Raw genomic sequence first — 24,933 nt, forward strand, 5'->3', positions numbered from 1 at the left:
GCCTTGGATGTCCGGGCCTTTTTGTTGTACAGAAGCGCTAAATGGATGTCTTATTTCGAAAGAAGAGTGGAAACATTAAAAGAATGAACATAAATGAAAATATTATCAGTAATAACAATCTATGTTGTGAGAGCTTTGTGGGCTGCATAAAATGGTTTGGCGGGCCGCCATTTGGACAACTCTGTTCTAGATGAAACTAAGACAAGTGAATGTTGTTTTACAGTTGAAACTATGTAATACTTCCAAACAATCCGAATACAATACTTAGAACTTCGAAGTAGTCGGCTACATCTACAATACTGAATGTAATAGAGGAATAATATCAAAGAAAGAACCTGTTCCTGAGTACATATATATAAAACGTTTCTCGCTATTCCTTACTGCTTTTGTTCTGTGACGGAATGTTGAAACCAAAAATCGTTAATTTGGATCATTTCCAGTTTGAATAGAGGATTAAGGAAGTTTATAGAATCTATTCTTGGGACGCTAAATAGATTGCATAAGAAGTGCTTCTCAATATCTTTTCCAGTTCATGCTCTATGAAAATCAGTGTTGAAACCAGAAGTACTATAGATTGAACTACTTCCGGTTTCGACAGTGTTGCAGGTTGTTATATATATATATATATATATATATATATATATATATATAATACTCCTGAGACCATGAATCGATTGCAAAATCCGCATGTCGATATCTCCTATTGTTTTGGCTGTGATAACTGACGACAGACGAACGAATGGACAAACCCGTTCTGTAAGACTTCCGACACTTATGCGTAGCATAGTTTGAAAATCTAAAAAATCAGATCATAAATTTTGTATGTGATTTTTCAAAATGAAACGAGACGAGGGCATCTTTTTCGATAATCGAAGCTAGAGAAAATAAAAATCTTCGAAAAGAGAGACGAGATGTGACTTAAAAAATTTAGATAAGGAAACCCTATTTCTCGTGTCGACTCGTGAACACTGCTGTATTAGACGTATTTCTTATTATATTGGTAATAGTATTCGAACTGTGTTACACAATAGGCTTCAGTGTTTATCAAAATTGGTGAGTGCGTCTATTACAGTACGTTCCTTAGGTTTTGCTACAGTCAATAGTTACTATTTATATAACGCTTATATTCTATTGCTATAGTATTTAATCAGTGTTCAAGGGAGACGTTTATGCTTATTGTGCCACATTGCTCTAGTTTCCAGGAAAATGTTTACTTTATCTGAGTTACGGGAAAGTAAAAGAAAAGTGTGTTGTAAATTTTAAAAAAAATGACCGAAAAAAAGGAAAAATAGTCACTGACCATCCCTTTCTTGAGAATTTGAAAAGACAAGGCAACGTCGTACAAGCATTGATGGATCGGTTTTGCCAGCGGGAGAGTTGTCCGCTGACGTTATTTGAGTGCTGTTTTGCGGTTTTTGGGGGAAAGGGGCCATGCCTTTGAGTTTCTGAAACTGTATAAGAGGATAGTGAACAGAGTATACCTCCCTCGAAAGGACAAGTTGCTGTGGCCAGGATCCTTGAGTAGTTAGATGCGGACAGGGTTCTCACATTCAAACGTTCCGTATTATTGCACGGGCTTCGCTGTGCACTGTCTTGTTAGTCATTCTAAGTAGTCTACTATCTTCACTTGCCAAAACCAAACGACTGAATGACAAATTGGCAACACAGCCCCCAAAGCAAAGTTAAGGTTTTCTCCTTAAGAGGTTGGCGGGGATAGGGCCGAAGTATGTTTCACGTATTTCCCGAGGACCCACTTGAAATGCAAAGGCTCTAAGTATAGGGAAAAATCCTTTTGTCTTGTATTTTGGAAGACTTTGCTGTACGGTTCTCTCAAGTGCGGTTTGGCATCCCTTCATTTCCAGTGTACGGCCATCCCAACATTTGAAAAATAAAAAAAAAATGTTCTTTTTTAAATGACTCAGTACTGAAAGATAACATCAGTTAATTTGTTCGTTTTTTTTTTTTTTTGCTACTCAGTTTCAAGCGAACATTGCACTCTTAGCATGGCAAACGTTCAATTCATTTCACATTTGTTTTCCCACAATACTTAACTGTTGTGTCCCAATTCTGTCCCTAAGCAGCCACGGGTTTGTTTTCCCACAATGCTAGTGCTGGGTCCGGATTCTGCCCCATGCGAGTTTGTGATGCTATACAGTAATAAATGAAACTACACTGTAACGAGATTTGGCGTATGCTCATATATCAGTTTCTGCTTTAATCTTTTCGTTTTGTTGTGTGCAGAAATGTATTCCTTATAAAAATGTATTTTCATGCAGAATATTGAATTTTAACCTTTAAATTTTCCGAAATGTGGTGTGTCAAAACTTGACAAGCACCTTCTGTTGTGTGTGTAGTCTTCAGCTTATTCTAGCAAAGTAAATGTGGGATGGCATTCAGTACCTCCCCCAACTCGTTACATGGCTCCAGAACCGAGTACTTTGTCTAAATTGTGATAGAGGTAGAAAACGACGAGCTCTGCGGGGCTTCTAACCCCCTGCGCTCGCTGAGCTATAGTTTGTGAAGTAAGTAACTCCGGAGATCTTTTATGTACAAGATTCGGGGAGATACTAAATATCACCCTAATTGTGTATGTATTTTGTGAACTTAGCAGGAATTTTTGTTCACGCCATCAGCACATTGGTATTCGTTATGGGCATAATGATTGAAAATTGCCGTAGGATTATTTTATGGAATAGTATGTTTCCTACAGTTCTAGTTTACGGTAGTAGCCCGGTTGCTATGCTTCTACTTCCAGTGCGTGTATTCGTAAATTTGTGCCTTCTGAAAATACATTTGAGATCCAAACCACAGTACTTCTCCGGATTCCACTTTAATAGTAGTTGCATCCTTGTTTCATTGTCATGTTACATAAGAATATGGTTTCATACGTTTTCCTGTGTTCATAAACGGTCAGTAAACGCTACGAAGTATGTTTATTTGTGGTATTTAGTTTCCAAGTAATCTCGCTCAGAGGAACATAGTGATTTAGTGGTGGAACACTCACCTCTGGGCGTGAGGTCCTGGTTCGATCCGGCTCTCGCCAAGTGGGGTTTTTGGTTGATAAATACCGTTCTCAGAGTTCTCCCGTTTTTTTCCTATGATGCATCATCATGGGATGTTAAAATAAAACGGAAAAATCTCGCTCGCAGTGATCTGGGGTCAAATTCCAAAGCTTGATGATTCGGTACATCATATGAGAACACACGAACTAATTTTTGAACAACCGGAATAAGTACAATTTAAACGTAACTGAAATTGTCAGCCATTGTTTGGGTCGGTAAAGTGTACTACCTAATTTTCGACCACTTATTTTTGTACTGTAGACTTTCTCAGGGTTTAAACTTCTTCCAGGGAAGTTGGGATCCTTCATATATTCATGGTGCCTCTTCTTTCTCGTACGACAAATAAGTATTTACATTTATGTGCAGAACACCAAAAGAACTAACAGCCACTTTCTTTAAACGTGCTGGTCCGTTTTGTTCACTGTTTGTTGGGGAAGTTCAAAATTGAAAACACGTGGAATTGGCTTAGCTGGCCTGATTCCAGCAGTATGCTTCGTTTCGTTACGTTGAAGTTGTGTAGGTGTTTCGTGCGGTTCGTTGATTTGTATAAGCCCATTCATGAGTCGACCATATGAATAACAGTATATTAGAGCTTCTGAGAAACAAACTCCCGTAGTTCTCAAGTCATGCATGCATCAAAGTGATCTGTTGTCATTTTTCTGAATTTATGTTAACTGGTAACTAAGAATATAAAATGTAACTTAATGATTCTCGGAGTATATTTTCCAGTTATCTTCGTTCTTGCTGAGTTCGTCGTTTGAACTGATTTGAAGATATATTCTTTGATGATAAAGAATGTATCGATAGCACACGCTGTTCCACTAACAGTTTTCGTACTACGATACTGAAAAATTATAGAGAAACGTTTCATTATTATTTGCTTTCTTCAGTACTGTAAAGTGAAGCGGGACTGACAGGCACCTATAAGGTAGAGATGTAATTGCTCAGAAAAAAAGACTTCGCTTCTTTAAATCAATTTTACCTAAGGAATAACCTTAGCGTAAAAAATCATTTATATGTTTTAACACTCGCGTTCATGTTCTCTGAGGACAAATATTTTGAATAATCATCTGTTATATTTTAAAGACTGGTTTTCTGGCAACAAGGGATTCCAAGCTTTTAAGTACAAACTTAAAATATGGTCTCTGCTGTATGAAAAATTGAACTGCGTGAGTATAAGTGGCCATTGGCAATTGGTTTTCTTACGTAGACACTAACGTTACAAACATATCTTTCTTTACGTGCATACGCACCACAGGTAACGAATCTGCTCCCTACGTACCAGGGTTGGCTGGTTTAAACCAAGGTTGCATTTAGTGAAATAAGTATCTTTGGTATCTATTTATGTATAAATGAGTCTGAGCCAAAGTGAACTCAAATAATTCGTATCTTTATTCCCTTTTCTTATTGATATGCAGATTAAGTCGGTTTATTTCTTTAATTGGGACCAATAAAAGTCGTTGTTAACTAACTTGAACTAGATTAGTTCTTCTGTACTCCGTCCTACTTTGAAATTGTTCACATGTAATTAATTCTGTGTAATGGTTTCACTTGTGCAACTGTTTATCTTTTTGTCCTTCTGAAATGACTCTTGACAGTTATATTAAGAAGCATGTAAAGATCAGTACAACGTATTTTTTTTTATCAGGATTCCTTCGTGAGTGAGTCGGCAGACGTATCGCATTTGTGGCCAATTAGTCCTGGTTCCGAGTTCAAATGGAGGACAATTTCTCTCAGATGTAACTCGAGAAGCGGTTTTTATTCCACTTTAAGCTTATGTGACCCCTTCCAGCATAACCCGGTTGTTGCATAATAACATCAAGGCGAAACAAACTTATTTCTGTCCATATATGATATGAATATATAGAGCAAATCATTTAAACCATAAAAACCTGGTTTAAACCCAAAAAACCGGTTTTTTTGGGTTTTTTAATAAAAACCATGGTTTTTGCCAACCCTGCTACGTACGCAGCTCCACATGCCCACCAACTTTGATCTGCCTTAAACCTGAGTAGGTGCACAGCTTGCTTGTAGTTACTACCCATTACGTGGTGGTTGGTGTTTTTTTTTTTTTTTTTTTTTTCTCGCATTAATAATTGTTTATATAATTGTATGAGTTTGCAGCAGGCATATTACCAATCCCTATGCAGTTAGTGGGCATATGCCAAGAAAATAGAATTGATTAGAATGTTATTTAAATCATGAAAAGTAATGTAGAAACATTTTATCAAGTATCCATCATATTTCTAATCTGCATGCAATTTTATATGTTTCTATTTTTATCTTACGTTTTAGATTCATTGAAAGTCTTAGAAGTGTGTGATCATATTCTGTCAAGCTTACGGAATAAGCATACAAGTTTAAAAAATATTTAACGCAGAGATTTCTATAGAACAGATTTACAGGTTCGATGTTCCAAACAAGCCAGCGTATAAACACAAATTAGTATTGTAGGAGCACCTAAATAAATATGCTTCACACAGCAAAAGGAAATTAATGGGTGGAAAACCCGCTGATTAAACTAGTTAGTAGTGTCCTTTCATTTGAAATTGTAAAGAACGAATTTGTGCAGTATATTTAGATCCTCACTATAATTATAGTTGTGTGTCTTGGATAAAAAAAATCTCACCTTGTATCTCCATCTGCTCATCTTCTTTAGAACATCATTTCATTTCGTAATATTTTTGTTATCTCTGAAACCCTGTTTACGAGCAGATGTAATATAAACCGGATTCTTTTATCATTACATTAGATGTGTAATTCCCAAACCTGCAAAAGAAAGGAAAAGAAGCCTCAAGTATGCTGTAATGCCTTCCTGTTGCTTCTATTTAACACTTGTAATTTTTGTATCTAAGCACTTCCGAACTTGATCCTCCTTTTCAAAACTCTTTAACCCAATCAGTTTCTGGTACTTAAAACTTTTTGTAAGATATTGTAAAATAAATATTTTTTTTTTTTTTTGTTTTGTTTTATTCGTACTCAGAACGCTAAAGTACATATATGTGTTTTTCTTTATGTATAATATGTACACACAAGCTTTTTAAAAGATTCTGGCCTGTATCGCATTTGTACGTTAATACGGTTTCAGCGAAAACAAATATTGCGAAATGAAAGATATTCTAAAGAAGGAAACCAGCAGCTGGGGGTAAGTTGAGATTTCCGCTCGTTGTTATTTTTTTGTGTTGGTACCAAAAAGGGAGCGACCAGACTTTGAAAAATATAGCAGGTGATTATTCACAAATATGTCTGTCCTTAGGAAAATAAATGTGATTGTTATAAGACTTGGCTTTCAGAGCTAAGAAAAGCTTTCAGATAGTATATAATAAAGTAGAATTTTGATAAAATTTGATATATATATATATATATTTATTCGGACTGTTATAAATGTGTCCTCTAAGTTTTATTTTGAGATCAGCATGGCTTATTTGTTATAACAGTTTCCACTTCAAACCGTGGAGATGAAAATCGCTTTAATTTAGGTTATTGTAAGATAGATGGCAATAATAATTTTTGGGACAGGATGAAGCACAAATCTCTCTCTCTAGACTAGTGAGCAAGCCACTCTTTATTCATTTATAATCATTGATGACACCAGAATGGGTTTGGGAAAGGGGGAAGGCTACGTCTGCCATACATACGTGTGTTGTATTGTAGGTCAAATAATATCAAACTATCCTTTTCAGTATGCAAAAGAATAGCTCCCCACTCCCTCTGAAAATTCAAGTTGGCGTCGTCACTGTTTGTGGTATACTATGAAAGGGAAACAAAGAGAGTATGTCAATTATGTTGGAATTTTGGAATGTTCACTACTGGTTTCAGCAGAATTGTATTGTGTTCTTGAAAAACTAGTTTAGGCCGAAAAAGAAATATTTTTAGTGCAAGAAAGAAAGAACTTTTTAAACTTACGTTTACATAAAGCTGATCTTGTCATAGAGGCTAAATGGGATTTCGCTGCATAGCTCATGAAAAGAGGCTTTGTAATGGAATTGCTGGCACGAGGCTAGCAGCCCGTGCATGGCTGCAGCATCCATATAATAATAAAATTCTTCACCCCGGCAGCATTTGGACTGGGCAGCAGCAAACGATACTAGAGTCAATTTTGTATTTGTTAGTGTAGAAAGCATCTCGCCGAGTCAGCAACATTTCTACAACACGCAAACATTTCTGGAACACAGAAATTTTACTCGTTTATTCTTGCAGCTTCAGATACTCTCAGACTTTTTGTAAAGGTATTTTCGTATTGCCAGAGTCCATTGGAACAGACACTCACCAGTTCGGTAACAATCTAGCAGTGGAGACATAACTCCAATCCAATAGATGGTATTATAAATAATGTTGGAAATGCGCAGAAAATCTGATTCAATTCTCCGCCATTTCAGGGAACAGATTTTTCTTCCAATGCATGCTTACTTTTATTTGCATCGTTCGGGGTTGTATATTTGTACAGTGATGGGATTTGATTGTGACTTTTTCTCACATTCAATGATTTTATGTTCAGTATTAATAAAGTAATGGAGAAACATGAAATATTGATACAGAATGTTGGGTTTATCTCTAGAACTTTTGAAAATAAAATACCCAAGAGTTTTTACTATCTGTCAGTGCGTTAAATTTATTTATTTGTATTTGCCTTTTGCTTTTCAGTTCTTCACACATCGGCAAGTTTAGCTTTAAATGAAAGTTGGGATCCAGATGTCAGGTATGTACAAACTACATTTATACCTCCTAAGTTGAGTTAATGCACAGAAATGTTACTTAATTTTATAAATTAGTTTTAGGAGTATCATCACAATTTAAGTAACAAATCCTTGCCGGTTCTGGATTAATATTTAGGCACTTTGTGATACACACACGCGCGCACCTATATGCTATTATGGTATCAAGGCAGTGCTATTGCCAGATGTTGAGAATGCACACACGATGAATTTTAGTTACTACAATGTATTATCGGATTAAGATAGGTTTGTTGTTTTGTGTTTTAGAACGGTGAATGAATGGGAGAGTTACAAAGTACGGGGTACGAAACAGTGCCTTTTCCTGCATAAATTTTGTTAACTGACAGAGAAGGCAGGTACAAGGTTTTATTAACATCGTTTCACGACACAAGCATTTCTCACCTTTGCTGCATTAGTGTCGCGTGTTTATTGTTCAGATTATACTAATCGTTTTCAAGGTAGTAGACCTTCTTTCGAGAATTATTAAATGTGTGCACCAAAAATGGTTTATTTTCAGTTTATTTTTGGTTTAGCATCCCTTTGAGTAGCGAGGCTATATGGCACATGGACCTACAGTGGGATCCGAACTACATGAGCCTCCGCCTAGAATCGAACCAGGTCTCCTACAATTCAATTTACTCTTAATGAGGACATATAAGTGTTGGCGAAAATGGAATTGAGCTAGTCAAATTGTACAGCAAAAATGGTTCTCAGATAATAATGATATTTCTTCTTTATTATTATTCAATGTAACAATACATTGGAGATATAGCAAACACACACACACACACATATATATATATATATATATATATATATATATATATGGAAAACTGATAAAGCCAAATTCTCTTGACGTGTTGCTGATGAGATGAGTCTCGTGTTGATAGGCACTTGATGTAAGAAAAATTAGATAATCAAGGAATAAATTCTTTCATCTTTATTATATAAAAGTAGTATATTGACATAATTAATTATATAACATATAATATAAACAAACAGTTACTCAATTTTGCAAGAAAACGTCAGAAAGTGCAAAAGAAAGCATATCATGAATTGTCAGACTATAATGAATTCATTACTAAGGTCTGTTCTTCCGTGATTTGTTATTCTATGTTTGGTAAACACTTTTATGTAACTAAAAACAGTCTCACAAAATGTCAATTTCGTTACACTGAAATAAAGAATACATTTATCAATTAATCAATAGTTTGGTAGGTGGGTGATCAATACTAATCAATAAACGATAAATACTGATATCTTCACAATATATGTATTGAATACTTTAACTGAGTGATAGGAACGATTTTTACGGACATCCATTTTTGAGTTGTAAGTTATTGGCGATGTGGTACAAATATAAATAGAGATAAGAAGCGCGTGTAAAGATCGGCGTCCTTAGCTGTAATTCTAAATTTGGATGACATAAAAATATCTTTAGAATACCTTTTTATCTAATATTTAAAGTTTGATTTTCAGGTTAGAGAAGCACTGGAAAGGAAACTGTCCTTTCCTCACTATCATTGCTTTTGTGATGTGCTTTCCTTGTTTCAGATTTTTTCCAAATCCTAGAGCAAAATTTATTTTATACTTCTGCACAGTATAGCATGAACATAAATCTGGTGGGTAACGAATTTAAATACCCACAGTGCTTCATCCGTGCACGTGAAATCAGGGACAAGTAAAAATCGTAGTACCTCTATACATATATATCACATAAACAATATGAAGTCGTATTCAATTAAATCTAATAAACCAATAAAAACGGGCTTTAAAACTAAATAACGCCGAGGTGTATGTTTTTTTTTTTTTTTTTTTGTTTGTTTGTTTGTTTTGTTTGTTTGTTATTATAGTTACCTTGTGTTGATGCGTATGTGGAGATTTATGAAATTGAAGATTTTTATCGTCCTACAAGTTCTAGATTCTTTAGGATAGTTAAATTAGACTGATAAATATATATAACTTCTATTTTATTATATTCGTAGTGATAGTAATAGCTTAAAAAAAAGAAGTCTTGAATGTCGAATAGGTCTTCCTTTTCTTTTTAATATTATTATTATGGAGGAACTTTTTCGTTATATTTACACGTGTTTTCTTGTGTGAGGTTTCTTCATTAGTGACAGACATTCCTACGTACTTCCTCCCATTTTTCTACTCCTTCCCAGAATAAAAAAAAAAAAAAAAAAGTAGTGTACTCTAAATCTTATTCCTACAATCTACTAATAATGTAAAAATTGTAACATAAAAGAAATTAACACAAATAGTATGTTACAATAAACATTCGTCTTGTTCACGTTTGCGTTAAGTTATATACAAATTTAAATGATGATAGAACGAAAGAACTTATGTAGAATTCTTGTCAAGATTTGAATAGTAATTAAATGTCATATCTAAGTTGATAGATATGACATCATTGTTTCACCAAAATTTGTCTCAAGTTTTTTTGATATTAAATTCTTATTATCCGTCACTCACATTTAAAGCAAAAATAAAAATAAAAGATAATTGACAGTAAATTTCCAACCTCATTGACAAACAATACTTGGGTAGTGCTTCGACAAAAAACCCTAACACTTTTAGAAATATTTTAATCACCTATTCACTTCAGAAAAGTGCAATACCTGTTACTAATACTGAGAATCACATTTCAGATGATGGAATGTTTCATTATTCGTTATTAAAATTTGCTGCATTTTCAGCACATAATACTGCTGGACACCCCCTAAATAGAACAACATATCTAAGCTGGGAAAGGATAAATGGTAATACTTGGATGTTGCGAATGAATTTTTATTCCCAGGCATGGATAATTCTGTGTGTGCAAATCAGAAATTAACACCTCTGTAGGGATCTTACTTTTCCATGTATTGGTTTTTAATAATCTTGAGGTTTCTTAGATCTAGCAGTTAAATTTCTGTTGCCGTAGTTAACTGTATATATAGACATAGTGGTATAAATAACCAATGCTAGAGCATGTAGTTAGGTCTTTATATCACGGAACACTTTTGAGTCACAGCATGAGCTGTTGGGTAAATAGATTTTAATCTGTATTGAACAAACTGTTTAGTTGTGTTTGTTTGTAGGTTTATCCAAAAGTTGGGCTGTGGTTCTGTCAGATAAGAAGCTTTTAATGGTATAATACCAGTCATGTTGTATATTATTGTGAGAAGCTGACAGGTTTTCTCCTAGTTTTTACATTAGTTTTACTAATGCTACATGAAATATTTTTAAGGGAGGTATGTAGGAATAGTATGAAGGATGCGATTGTACTTATCTACATGTAACAGTACCATAATCCTGCTGTACTACTCTTTTTTTGCATGATTGTGCATGACATTTTCAATCGTAATTAATAGGCAGTGTTAATATGTTTTCTGATACTGAATTTGAGCACATTTCGAAGCTTTTTTCATTTGATCTAGCACATGAAACATTTTTCTAACTTGTGTTCATTCTTTCATATACAGAATATTTGTAATAGTACTTCATGAAATAGATTAATACAATTTCGCAAGGTAGTTAATCTTTTTTTAATTTAATATATCGTATGTTAAATAGCTAATAATTGGAATAGTGATTTTTTTTTTAAACTGTTATTTGTTATGTAAGGGCATAGAAACAGCTAGAAAGAAAAGATAATAATGATTGGTATAAATTCTTTTCCAGGCTCTACGAAAGATATATGAGTAATAAATAGTTGTTTTCCTTATTTTTAATGTATATATGTGCATATTGTAGGCAGATATTTTTCTCTCTCATTATGATCAATCGCTTCTCACACTCAGACGAGTCTCTTGTAATAGTATATCAAAAGGGAGTAACATCATCTGGTGACATTTAATGACTCGAGATCTTATCGTGTATTTCAGTTAGACCTTTAATAGTCAATACTAAGATCGAAAAATTTGTTGGTGCTTGGTGCTCCGTTGTATAAAAATTTACGTTTGCTTGTCAAATGTTTGCTATTGTGAAAGTGTTACCAAGGTAATTTAAAATGAATAAATTCAAACAAAAAATGAGTGAGGGATTAGGAGATACTACGGATAGAATAAAAATGAAGGATATAACATACTTTGCAAAAATTGTTTCCGTTTTTACTTGGAACCTGTAGCATCATTCTGATAAAAGGTGTATATCGTCGTCAAAACATTCGTGTACGAGTACACAAAAGAAGTCATCATGGCACATGTACGGTAAGAAGGTGCTCTTACTCAATGCTATTTTTCTGGTGGTACGCAACGATATTGCCATATTGCCGCTTTTCTGAGCTTATATTTAAAAGAGAAACTACTAGAGTTTTCTGTTTCAGATAAAGTAACAAGTTAGTAATATTGATTGCTGAAATTCGAAACCTCAAGTATTCTTATTATATTGTTAAAAAAGAAAAAAAAGTTATTAAAAATTTCCTTTTATCTTCTTTTTATTTTAGAAAAAAAAAAAGTCGTTATTTACTTCCATCTAGCCCTCTTGCCTTTTAACCCCTTAACTTGGCAATACTTTTTAGAATTAAAATGGAAGTTCGACGTGAAAGGAATCCCACTAATAAAAAGCATCAACAGTTTTTCAGAGTTAGTATTGATTGCTGTTTAGCATTACTGTAGAACTTAAGTACTTTACTAAGGTAAAGCTTATGTCATAAGAGGAACATTTATGCTAGTATATCCTATGTTGCAGCAACTCTTGAGATTTTATACGGTTGGATAAGATTTTATTAGTATTCTGTATTACAACTTTTAGGATTACGTTATTATGACATCAGGTCAGTGTAATTATATATGGGAGATGATGTAAAGAAAATAAGTTAAAGCAATGAGGTTAATAGAAGAGCGGGGTCGTGTTACATGTTAAATAGTGTAGTTACTTTACTGAACACTACTAGGCAGCGCTTGCAGCTGGCAAATATACAATGCCGATATGGTGAAATGCGAATGCATTTTCGTTTGAATTGTATTTGTTTTCGTCCTTTATTTAATTTTTCTTTTTATAAAAACGAACCACAAGGTCAGAATGGATTGTGCGGAACACCCAATCTTGCCTGAACTTTGGGTGGAGTATACAGACATTCGGTTTCCGAGTTACGGCCCATCAGTTTGAGTTGATAGGTTAGTCAAATTTTCGCAAAAAAATTTACTAATTAGCCCATTAAAAGTAGACCTTAACTTCGAAAAAGTTCGAGCAAGCTGGATTTTTGTTAAGACCTTTATTTTGATGTCTCAGCATATCCTGAAAAATATCTTTAATTTAGGCCGTCTTTTTTTGGGGGGGGGGAGATAAAGGCATAATTCTATTTATTTTTAATTATCTCGAAAATTGTGATTTTTTCCAGGAAAATAGTTACGAGAAAAATCGTAGTTTATAAAATTCTACACAAAAAGGTCCTTTGACATTTCTTTCGTAGAATCAACGTTTCAAAGATACAGACTGTCTAAACAGAATTAGCACATACCACTATAATCTTATATAAGGTGGCCCAAAAGCACGTGTACAACCCTGCATTGATCAAGTATAACATTCTAGTTTATGGATTTATTTGCTTCGGCTCTTCCGAGCTTAAGATATAAGTAAAAACACATTAAGAATAAATAATAAATAAACTAAGTCTACCTGATGGATAACAATAAGAAATAATATAAAATGCAATGAGCTGATCAGTACGGTACTGTGTACCTACTTTTGGGCCACCCTGTACATAGAAATATTTGTCCGGCATACAAACCCACACCGTTTAGTTGGCATACTTCTAAGTAACTGTATTGAAGAGACCGTAGAGGGTTTCGAATTGTTTGATGCTTATCTTAAGGGAGGAGGGTGTTGAAAGCGGAGGAGGTGGTTTAAGATTTATCTCAAAAGTAGAGTACCTCACGACCTTCTCATGTTAGGAAGATGAAACTCGGTTTGTAAGACACTCCTAGCACCGAAGAAAAGAAAAATACTGTGTAAGACACTCCTAGCACCGAAGGGAATAGGAAGTGTGTAACGTAAAAACAATCGAGAACAACTGATATTAGTGCCGAATCCAGAGTTGTCGGGGTCGCTGACATGAGTAGCTACACTCCCAATGCTGTAAGTTCAGCATCCGATCTGCATGAGGGAATGATAAGGGATAAAAAATAAAATGTCTAAAATGTCCTAGATTAGTTCCGAATCCGTAGTTTTCGATGTCCCCGTGGGCTAGGAGTCTCTTAATTGCAGAAGCCTTAGGTGAAACAGCTAGCTTTCACAGAATACAGCGCTTACTATCACGAATCGACAAAAATGTTTCGAATAAAATGTATTTATTCTTTCTCATAGAATCCGAATCTGCAATAGAAAATTGGGGTCCCCATTTGAGTTTGCAGAGTTGCTTCCATCCCACTCCCGGGCTAATTTTAAGTTAAATTTTCGAATCCAGAATATTAACTTTTTATTTCGAACATTTTTTTCCCGCTCAATGCTTCTTTTTCCAAATAGTTTGCAATCTCAAGTCCAAAACCTCACCCTGTTTTTTGTTCCGCGTTCACCTCTGGTACATGGAATTCTTGGCTCGATCCCAGCTTGCGCCAAGTGAGCTTTGCGATGGGCAAACACCGTGTGCGTGGGTTTTCTCGGAGTTCTCCCGTTTCCTACCACTTTCATCATTCCACCATTTCATTCATTTCTCGTCATCACTGTCTCCTTTAGTCTAGTCGGCATAATCGTGGAACGTAAAACTTAAAGATTTCATTTCATTCATTTCCTGTTCGGACATATCGATTCAATCTGTATCTTTGAAACAATTAAGCCTACGAAAATAGCCTAAGGACTTTTTCTGTGTAGAGTTTTATAAACCGCAAGTTTTCTCGTATTTATTTTCTTTGAAAAATTGATAATTTTCGGGATAACTTCAAAAAATAGAATTCCTTTCCTTTTCTCCTTAGGCAGAATAGAATAGGTATAAGGGGAAAGCGTATATTGATAAAGTTTTTCCTCTCATATCTATTCTGTCTATCAATACAAAACTTGGTATACACATTTCCTATCCCCTATACTATTATTTGATATTCATTTTGATTATGTGTTTTTATCCGGGGCCACTCCAGAGCGGTCCAAAGTTGGAGGGATTGCATGAGGGAATTTTTCCGACATTCTCCAAATTTTCCCTGTTCAAGTGCGTTATGAGCATCAATACATAGAATCTCTGGAAAGCTTGTTTCATGCTGAAGGGATGAACTATAAACCATGACTTTCCAATGAAAAGTGTTGATGATAGCTATTTCACTGTGAGTCTACGATTTTCTTTATACTAACAGGGTTAATGGGCCCAGGGACTTATTCCGTTGACCATGGCACCTAATTTTTTTGTGCATGAACATATCTTTGTTATTTTTATCGAATGGACTAGGTTTGATTCCTATGTCCGGATAACACGTTCATGTCTGTTCCTTGTTAGATGTGTCTTTTTCTAAATACGTGGTGAATGTTGTATCAAACATTGCAATTTAGTTTCCACAAACAGCTCTTGATACTGGATTCAGCTTTTGTTTAGTGAAAATTGTCCTTCAGTGTTAATTTTGATGTGGAACACAAAAATTCTTGCTGCTGTTTTCCATTCCAAGTTTTCCTTCATTGCTCTCTATCTTTCGGGAACAAAAGAAAGCCGAAGGAATAAATCTCAACTATATGATGGCAAAGAAATATATGTATATATCCATGATTAGTGGAGAAAATGATCGTTTTCTGTAGAATTACGTTATCCATTGAATGATCAAAGTGCAGAGATCTTTTAGGTTTGTGTTTAATCATTTTATAAAATATCAAAAACTGAGGTAAAAGCATAATTGTGTGTCAGTCAACTGATTTTTTTTTTTTTTTCATTACTTTTGCACCATTTTATCAATATAGCCACTTTTACAAATTAAAGGAAACGACTTCACCCAGCGTTTCGTATGTATGTGTTACCAGGAAAGCCGAAAATTACAGATTGGCGTTTTATTTTGGGGACAAATTAATAAATTTTAGGTGTATCATAGGTTTTGCTATTTCAAATATTTTTCGAACGTATTATTGAATAATTTATTGACAGCTATCAAATAGGAAGTACATTTTACTTCAAATTTCTGACTAAATGATTATTCAATTTTATATCATATGATTGTTTTCCATTAGGAGTAGCAAAGGAGAAATCAATAGCCTATCGAATGGTAAGCTGATGTCCTATATCAACGCCAGCTGTAAAAACGATACGTAAACTTTGTTTTGGAAAAGTTACCTTCGAAATGCTTATGATTTATCTTCATTTAGTTCGCTAACATCTGTGGTCTGGCGGCCCAGTATCATTTATTAAAAAGGCAGCAGTACATCTTACGAAATTTTTGTAATGCTAAGCCTATCAATGATTGAAGTTTCCCATAATCTGATTGGGTGCCGTGATTATAAGACGTGAAGTTAAAATAATCATTTCTCAATGTATTTCTAATACATTTCTTTCGAAGTAACCTATCTTCAGAATTGGAATCGTGTCATAGGCTGGATAGAATCATGCATGAGCAACATATGGCCTGTGGGTCGTAGTTTGTCAATATGCATTAACTGTTGTACATCCCATTTCTGCCTCACAACGAATACTTAGATATTTATGTTTTAAAATTTAAAAAAAAAAAACGCACTAACAAGTTTGACACCTTCAAAAATTTACTGTTCCTTCTTAATAATGTGAGGAGGCACGGTGGCCCAGTGATAGATCGTTCACCTCTGGTCCTAGTTCGATGCCAGCTTGCGCCAAATAAGCTTTGTGGTGGACAAACATCGTGTTCGTGGGTATTCTCCCGTTTCCTCCCACTTTATTCATTCCACCATAAATTCATTTCTCATTGTCACCGCCCCCTTTAGCCTAGCCGCTATAATCATGAGACGTAAAACTGAATGATTTCATGTCATTTTCTGCTTAATAATATGACGTCAAAAAGAAAAAGTCTGTAAATGTTGTACATATTTTAGCGCAAAAGCTAAACATACAAATCTCCGTAGTTACGCACACAATACAATATCAAATAGAAAACTTCCTCCACTTTAATGCTGTTTTCTTGAATCACGTAATTGCATTATGACTGTCGTTTTCTGTTAGTGCAACAATTTGGTGTACCACAAAAGCAGATGTGCGGGACTAAAAACTTGGAGTAGTGTGGTAAAATACTAATAGCAGTACTATAAATTGCCTTACCACCCTTTTTAATTCAGGATATTGATATATTAAAAGTACTTTAACACGCATTCACTTAGTGCATAAGTTTTGTTTAAAACATATAAAACAAGCACAGCAAGCACAACTATATTATAAAGTAGTTATATCCTAGAAGCTGAAAATATTTCGTGTGGTCATGAACAGGTAGAATCTAAATATTCCGAGAACACTCACATATGTTGTTTCTTCACCACAAAATCCACATGATGCGATCATTATTGACGTGTGTTCAAGTTTGCATTCCAGAAATAAAAACTCTGCCACTGAGCAACCAGAGACTTATTATCCTAAAGTACCAGTTTCGTATGCAGAGCTTCTTGAAGTTTATTATATTTAATTGCAAAGAAAACACGCTGAAGTTAAAACCAAGCCCCCATCATATTTCAAAAATGTCTACGGTAATTTGTATTGATAAAATTGTATCAATGGCATACCCTGTTTCTTCCATCCGAATCTTTATTTATATGCCTGTTTTGCATACAAGTGAGAGTATTCTCGAGTACGCATACAGTTGTTAAAATTACAAATTAACATGGCTTTATAAACATACACATTCATGACAACATAAACAAAGACATTTATACGTTGTTTTCAAAAAATTCATTTACCGAGTAATAACACTTATCTACTAAGAACTTATGAAGATCGGACTTGAACATAGAGTATTATTTATTCTACTTTAGAAAGTCAGGTAACTTATTGAAAACCTGTGTGCAGTTAATATATACGCTTTTTTGAAAGAACGAGAAGTTTTGGAGGATAGCATGCAAATTAATAACGTATCGAGTATTATAATTAAGGACGTTACTGTTTTCAATAAACAAGTGTTTATTACGTACGGTAAACAAGATAAGTTTATATAGATACACACAAGGTAATTGTAATATTTTTTTGTCCTCGAAAGATGGGCTTAAAAGAAGTTTTTGGTGACAATCCGAACATAACCCTTAGTGCTTTCTATTTTAAGCGAAACGTGCTAATACATTCAATAGAATAACTCCAAAAAATAATACAGTAACGTATTAAAGAACGGAATTTTGCATAGTACACTGAAACTAAATCCTGTATTGTGACATTACCTCGTAGTCTACGAAGATCGAAACAAATTATACTTAATTTTTCGTTGAGTTGAAAAATATTCTCATTCGAAGTCAATTTCGAACTAAGTCGATTTTTGTTTTTATTTACCATTTCATAAGGAATAAATTTATTTTGAAGAGGGTAATAAAAATTTAGCAAGGAAGTTTTATCATTGTTTAAAACTAATTTATTGCTACTTAACCAGTTACTTAATCGAGAAAATGCAATATTCGAGTATTGCAAGCATATTTACCAAAACATCCTTTATCGTTGGCGCAAAATGGGCACTTCGTACTTTTTTTTAAGTAGTTATGTTAGTTATAAACTGTTGTAGAGATTTAGTTACATATACTAATAGCAACATTCTGGTTTACCTGAATATAAATCTTTAGTAGAGGCCTTACAATGTGACCGTTCTCTTTTTGCTTTAAGAGTATATATTTAGTGTATGTGTGTATAGAGTTTTGAGTGTGTGACGTTTCTGGTTTAGCAATTAACTTCTTCGTGTTTCATAATGATATTACATATAACTTCTTTTATTTTTAACAGGTAAATTTTCAGGTCTAGGCTACAATGAGTGGAATGTATTGAATATTGTTTCTAGATAAGTTTTATCTGTGTGTTTAAGAGGCGAAAAGTTCCTCATTATAGAACTTCGAAATGAATAATTAAAATATTTTCTCTTTCCTCAGGGATGACATGGAAATGATGTTAAATAAAATAGTGCCTGAGGTAAGATGCATTTTTAAATATTATGTAGTAATCTAGATCGTTTATTCATTTTTGTTACTGCCAGTGGCTTAGCAGTGATGTATATTTCATTTGATTATGAGTCTTCATGATACAAAGAAATTGCAAAACTGCATCATTCAATTTAAGTTCTGTATTGATTTATATACTCAGACTTTCGTGTCAACGTTATGCCTTTAACGTTAAGGGATTTGAAGATACGGCCATCCAATTATAACAGTTCACAACCCCCATCCTTTTTTTTTTTTTCTCTCTCTCTCTCTCTCTCTCGAGGACAAATAGCAAAGAAACACGTGTCTAATTATTTTAAATGAGGAGTCCTTATACCAAATGTCATGTCTCTAACCTTCAAAGATTCCGAGATGTGGACATTTTTAATATAATTTCTACCTCTCTTCCTCGTCGAATATTTGAAAATCGTCCCTTACTGTACCTTACATCATAAATCCTATGTCCTGTCAACATTTCAATGTTTAGCAGTTTGCTTTGGGCGTTGAATAGTCAGTCATTCGCTTAGGGCTTCTTTTATATATAGAGGTTTATTATAAAACAATGATATAAGGGATCAGTAAAACAATTCGAAATAAAATACGTTTCAAAATGAGGTTATATATGACCCCAGAGGGATTTTAGTCAGTCTTTGGGATAACTTTCCAGAAGTTAGAATGTTATATGCGTTTGATTATCCTTAGTATTGTTCTAACATCGTGTGTAATTAAAAACTAAATATACCTGATTTCAGTCTATTAAGAAATCGTTGGGTACTGCTCTTAGTGCAAAGATACGTATTTCAATGTACTAAAAGGTTATTAATTTATTAGATTTGAATGTCTATGTAAGGACTGGTAACTTTACTGTGGGTCAGTGCCATATAATGATGAAGTTTGGAAGATGTTACGATATACGTTGAATCTATGTATTCGATTAGATTATGTGTGTTATTAACAGTGTGTAACTTCTCTTAGACGATATCTTATAGATATTTACCATTAAAATAAGGGTAGTTCAACACTGCGCTTATCTTTAAATATATTAACGCAAGAAGTGTAAATTTGATTTCGCCTAACAGTGACGACAAGGATTTCCTCTAAAAGTTGGATAATGGCTGAATGACACACAGGACGCAGATTGCAATTTTTCGAACCCTATGAACCAGATGAGGGTGACATAGAACCTTATGTTGAAAGATTTGAACAGTACTGCAATGTAAGTGACATTCCTGATAGACGGGTATGCGTTTTAGTTTCTGTAATGGGTCAAGTAGCATATAATATGATCAGACAACTGGTGTCACCAAGAAAATCGACCCAAGCCAATAAATGTGCATTTGATAAAGGGTTGCAGGAAATTATGTAAGACCAACTAATTTTTGGCGTTTACAGCGAGGTAACACAGAAAAAGGTTGTTATCAGAGGCTTCATTAACTTTTACCACTGCGAAAGATATAGCCTTGCAAATAAAACTATTAGAAAAAGAAATTCATGTGTTTAACCATGTGAAACAAGAACGGAAAATTGACAAAATGGGAAGATCGCAAAAATGTCACCGAAAACGACCTGACCTAAAAGTCATGTGGAAATTGTGCGGTGACACACGAATTGAGAAAATGTCCAGCTTGGAGAGTTCAATGGCACACATGTAAACGATACAATCACTGCTAAAGCGTGACACCGAAATTAATAATAATAATAATTTGACCAGCATCAGAGCAATCCAATACCAATAAACCGAGTACCGATACGGGCAGTGGATCATCAGCGGAATTAATGCCAATAAACGAAGATACGAGATTAACGAACAAGGTTATACGGAGGATATGATAGAAAATTGTTCGAAGAAGAAATTTAAAAAAAGAAGGGAAGGAATGGATGAAGAAAATGCAAATGTGACATTAGGTCTATTAAGATTGGATTTCTTGTAACTCAAACAAGGAGTGACGAGAATGAATGAATGCTGTAGTGTACCCATACAATGTGTGAAACAACTTTTAAATTTCAAATTGGATACTGGAACAGCTGTAACTGTTGTTCCTAAATTCACCTATTTGAAGAAATTTAAGAAATATGAGTTAGAAGCAATACCATGTACCATTATTACAGCTATTAAGTGGAAGATTTCAATTGTGGGTCAGTTCAGAGTACCAGTAACTTCAGGGTAGAAATTAAAGAATTATCAATAATACTAACAGAAGCAAACAGTATTGGCCATATTTTAGGACATGACTGTATCAAGCAGATTTGTTACAAGAGTTCGAAACCTATTTCAAAAAAAAAAAAAAAAAAAAAAAAAAAAAAAAAAAAATGTGGAAGTGGACTAAACAAAATTTAAAAAAAAAAAAAAAAGGAGAATCAGGACGGAGACCTATGGTTACAAGATACATGAGAGACATGACAGTGGGAAAGAAGCTTGGAAAATGTGGCTGAACAGAAACCAAAGCGGGAGAAGAGAAGGAAGAAGAAAATGGACGAGACAACACGTGGAGGATATGGTTGACTTGAAAAAAGGAGGAGGAGGAGTGTGTGTAAAGACGTGTAATTTGGCAATGGGTCAGTACCATATGATGATAAAGTTTGGAAGATACTACGATAAATCTTGAGTCTGTGTATTCGATTAGATTGTGTTTGTTAGTCGCGAAGTGTGTAACTTCTAAGTGATATCTTATATGTATCATTAAAATAAAGGTAGTCCAGTACTGCGTTGGTCTTTAAATATATTAAGGCAAGAAGTGTGAATTCGATTTCTAACAGTTTAAGGATTAATACCGACTTTAAATCACATTGTGCGTTCTTTAACTCGTCAGTGAGTCAAGTATTGTAAATATTTACTTAAAAGCTGAAATTGCCGCATTATATACACCCAAGAATTTAACAACCAGTTTAACAAAAGACTTCTGTTCAGCTATGAACCCGTGCATTAAAATTGCAAATTGTGTTTGTAAAGTGATCGATCTTAATGTGAGTAACTTCCGCAGTGAAGGCGGTCTCAGCTTAAATCGCCGAAACCGTCCATTAAAAATCTTCTAGGCTCAATTAATAGAATTAATGGTTTTCTTCATAATTTTAATAATTACATATTGTTAAATTTTTGTTCTCAGATCCTATTGATTAAATTATCAATATTAATGTCTCAAGACTGTAGTAAATACATTATTTCCCTTCTTTTTCTGCATGTTTAGCTAAGTCACATATTGCATGTAGCAATTTTGCAAAACATTTTTCTGATTAGTGTTCTTATTCTAAACTTTTGATTTTTCCAGGCACCCTTTGTCTTTACCTTTTCTCAGGCTGTTTTCAACGAACTTAAAAAGTTCGTTATTGAATTCTATACGTCTGTGTGTCCGTTATTTGCGATTTTTTCAATTTGGAGCCCTCCATTCGATAGAACATCAAAAACTAAGTGAGAAAGTAATGGAATTTTTTGCGGCACTCTTCCGGAGATTTAAGGACCCATATCTCGGGAACCGTCAGAATAATGATGTTGATCAATACCTAAGAGAATGGTAAATATTTTGGCACCAAATAGTAACCGGTGACCACTGTCCAACTGGCCACTGGTTTGGCCACCATTCCCCAGATATTGGCCAAAAAATTTCAAATTTTGAGATTTAAGGAGCTATATCTCGGGAACTGTAAGTCATAGAGAGATAAGATTTTGAAAATTTTTGCGAGAAATAGAACAAAGTGTGGATAAACAGATTTACATGTAGAAAAAAAATCACTGTTATCCTTCCCGCTCCATTCGTTTTAAGTTCGTTCTGGCAATGCTCTTGGAGCATTATCAACTGGTTTAAAATTAATTTTATTTTTCCCTTTGATCATCTTTGAAGAAGTTACTTTATTTTACGCTGACAACAGCAATGTGAAAATTTTCTTTGATCAAGAAATTCTTAGAAATCACCTCTGTACGTAACTTCTTGCGCAACAATTCTTTGGCAATAAACTGTGCGTTTTGTTCCTTTTTCAAAGTGTGATTAAGAGCCTCGCTTTATTGCTGCTTATCCATGGGAATTTGTCGAAGCTATTTTGAACATATCGGTTTGGAATTGGTTTTTGACTATCAACAGTACTAAGATGCATAATAATAATAATAATAATAATAATAATAATAATAATAATAATAATAATGCTTGTTACATGCAAAGTTGATAATTCAAACGCAAGATGGCGCATATTGGTTGGTGGCCAATTTGAAATATTTAATAGATGCCATGGCAAAAGTTCCAATACATTCATTTCAGTCGATCATCATTCCTCAATGACACTGTTGATCCTTAAACTCTCGGCATAAGAATTGCCTTATAGGCCTTTGATAAGTTCAAAATGCTAAAGCTAACAAAAAATATTGGAAATAATAATAAACTAAACCAAATCATAAATATTTGCTTGCTTAGCTCAGTATTTCGGTATAACCTAAATAATGTTGTATATCGATACTTCAGTAGGCTGCATTTCAATAGATCTATTAGTGATATTTCAATACCTGTATTAAATATTGAATCTTTGTAAATGATTGGCTCACTTTATGGAAAGTTGACTTTCTTGTTAAAGTTGGGATGTTTTGATTGTGTCTGTTGAAACAGTGTGTGTATATAATAGTTCTCTTCGTTTCAGGGTTTGCCTTACAGACATTCCTGTGAAGGGCCGGACGATATGGTAAGTGAAGATATTTTAGTTCGCTTTACTCCAAGATAACGTTCATGTAGTTCAGTGTTTGTTAATGATACGTATTGGATTGTGATCGCTATTCGATTTTTATAGTAGTCTCTTAAGAAATGCTGTACTCACCTTTTTACTGCTGTTTTTCTTGCGTATGAATTAATAAGTATTAATATTTCAATACACACAAGGATAATCTTCGGCATCAATGTACTCCTTTAAGCTAGAAACTAATTAACTTACATTCTTTGGGTTTACTTTTTAGGACACCATAGTATCCGGGAAAATATTCAATTACATCACTGTTAATAAATATGTTAGCTTGATTTATATCTCCGTCTAACAAGTTGAAAAGAACAGTAATTCATAATTAACGATTTTTGTATAATATTTTCACTGGTGTTACAATACAATGTATGTACAACACTATTTCACTCTTAATTTATTTTGTTTGGCTCTTGGTTCCTTTATGTATTTATTTATCAAAAGATCCAATATATTTCAATCAAAAATTTTCTTGTAGGCCTGGAGAACTACATACAGTGTAGCCAAACCCAAATTATCATTTAACTCAATATGATGTGCTTATTCCGTAGAAAATACAAAAACTATTTAGAAGCCGTTCAAAAATTTTATGGCCCCTGATACAAAAACTAATTATTCGCTAAGATCGCAATCTTTTGATGCATTTTTGGATCATTCCTAAAATTCTTGTTATTTTTTATTATTTAGAATACGTGTAGCTTATGTGCAGGTTTTTCTTATGTAACTTAAATCAATAACTCCCTTACTCTTTCTCCCTACCCAGAAAACAGCAGGAAAAGCTCTCCAATAAACTCTGTCTTGTATTTGTGCTGTTAAGATTTCTGGAAGACAGAGTAAAGCGAATATTAATTTAAGTGTTGTAAGAAAAGAAAAACTTGTACATATACTAAATGTATATTAAATTTAAAATAAAAGTCAAGAGCCAAACAAGAAAAATTAAGAGTGAAATAGTGTTGTACATACATTGTATTGTAACACCGGATTCAAGAATCCACAACTGAAAATACAAAAATCGTTAATTATGAACTACGGTTCTCCTCAACTTGTTAGTTGGCAGATATAAATCAAGCAATAAAGATTTATTAATAATGATGTAATTCAGTGATTTTCGGATACTATGGTCTCTTAATTTTCTTTATAGAGCCATATAAAAAGTAAACTCAAAGAATGTATTTGGTCTAGGAATTAATTCGTGCGGGTGGACAAGAGATGGCGCAACGAACGGAGCGTCCCACAGTTCCGTGTATCCACACATGTGTTGCAAACCCCTGTCATCGCGTATCGTTCGTAGTATAGGGCAGTGGATTAAAGCGTCAACAACACCAGTTTGTAGTTAAGTGAACATGGCGCAATTTGTGCCTGATAAAGTGTTTTTGCGGGGTGTCCTGCTGCATTACTTTAACATGCAGAAAAGTGCGACTGAAAGT

At 34.1% G+C, this 24,933-nt stretch overlaps 1 protein-coding gene across 1 annotated transcript in view; it reads left to right on the plus strand.

Moving 5' to 3' along the window:
- Positions 1 to 24,933, plus strand: part of LOC145668773 (UPF0047 protein YjbQ) — a 39,105-nt gene that overhangs the window by 3,813 nt on the left and 10,359 nt on the right. Inside the window, exons 2-4 of the mRNA XM_081736933.1 lie at positions 7,707 to 7,761; positions 18,749 to 18,788; positions 23,417 to 23,458. Coding sequence (XP_081593059.1) covers positions 7,707 to 7,761; positions 18,749 to 18,788; positions 23,417 to 23,458 — 137 coding nt within the window. The remainder of the gene's footprint in view (positions 1 to 7,706; positions 7,762 to 18,748; positions 18,789 to 23,416; positions 23,459 to 24,933) is intronic.

Source organism: Thermobia domestica, chromosome 13, assembly GCF_964235325.1.
Source record: "Thermobia domestica chromosome 13, izTheDome1.hap1.1, whole genome shotgun sequence".
Taxonomy (NCBI): domain Eukaryota; kingdom Metazoa; phylum Arthropoda; class Insecta; order Zygentoma; family Lepismatidae; genus Thermobia; species Thermobia domestica.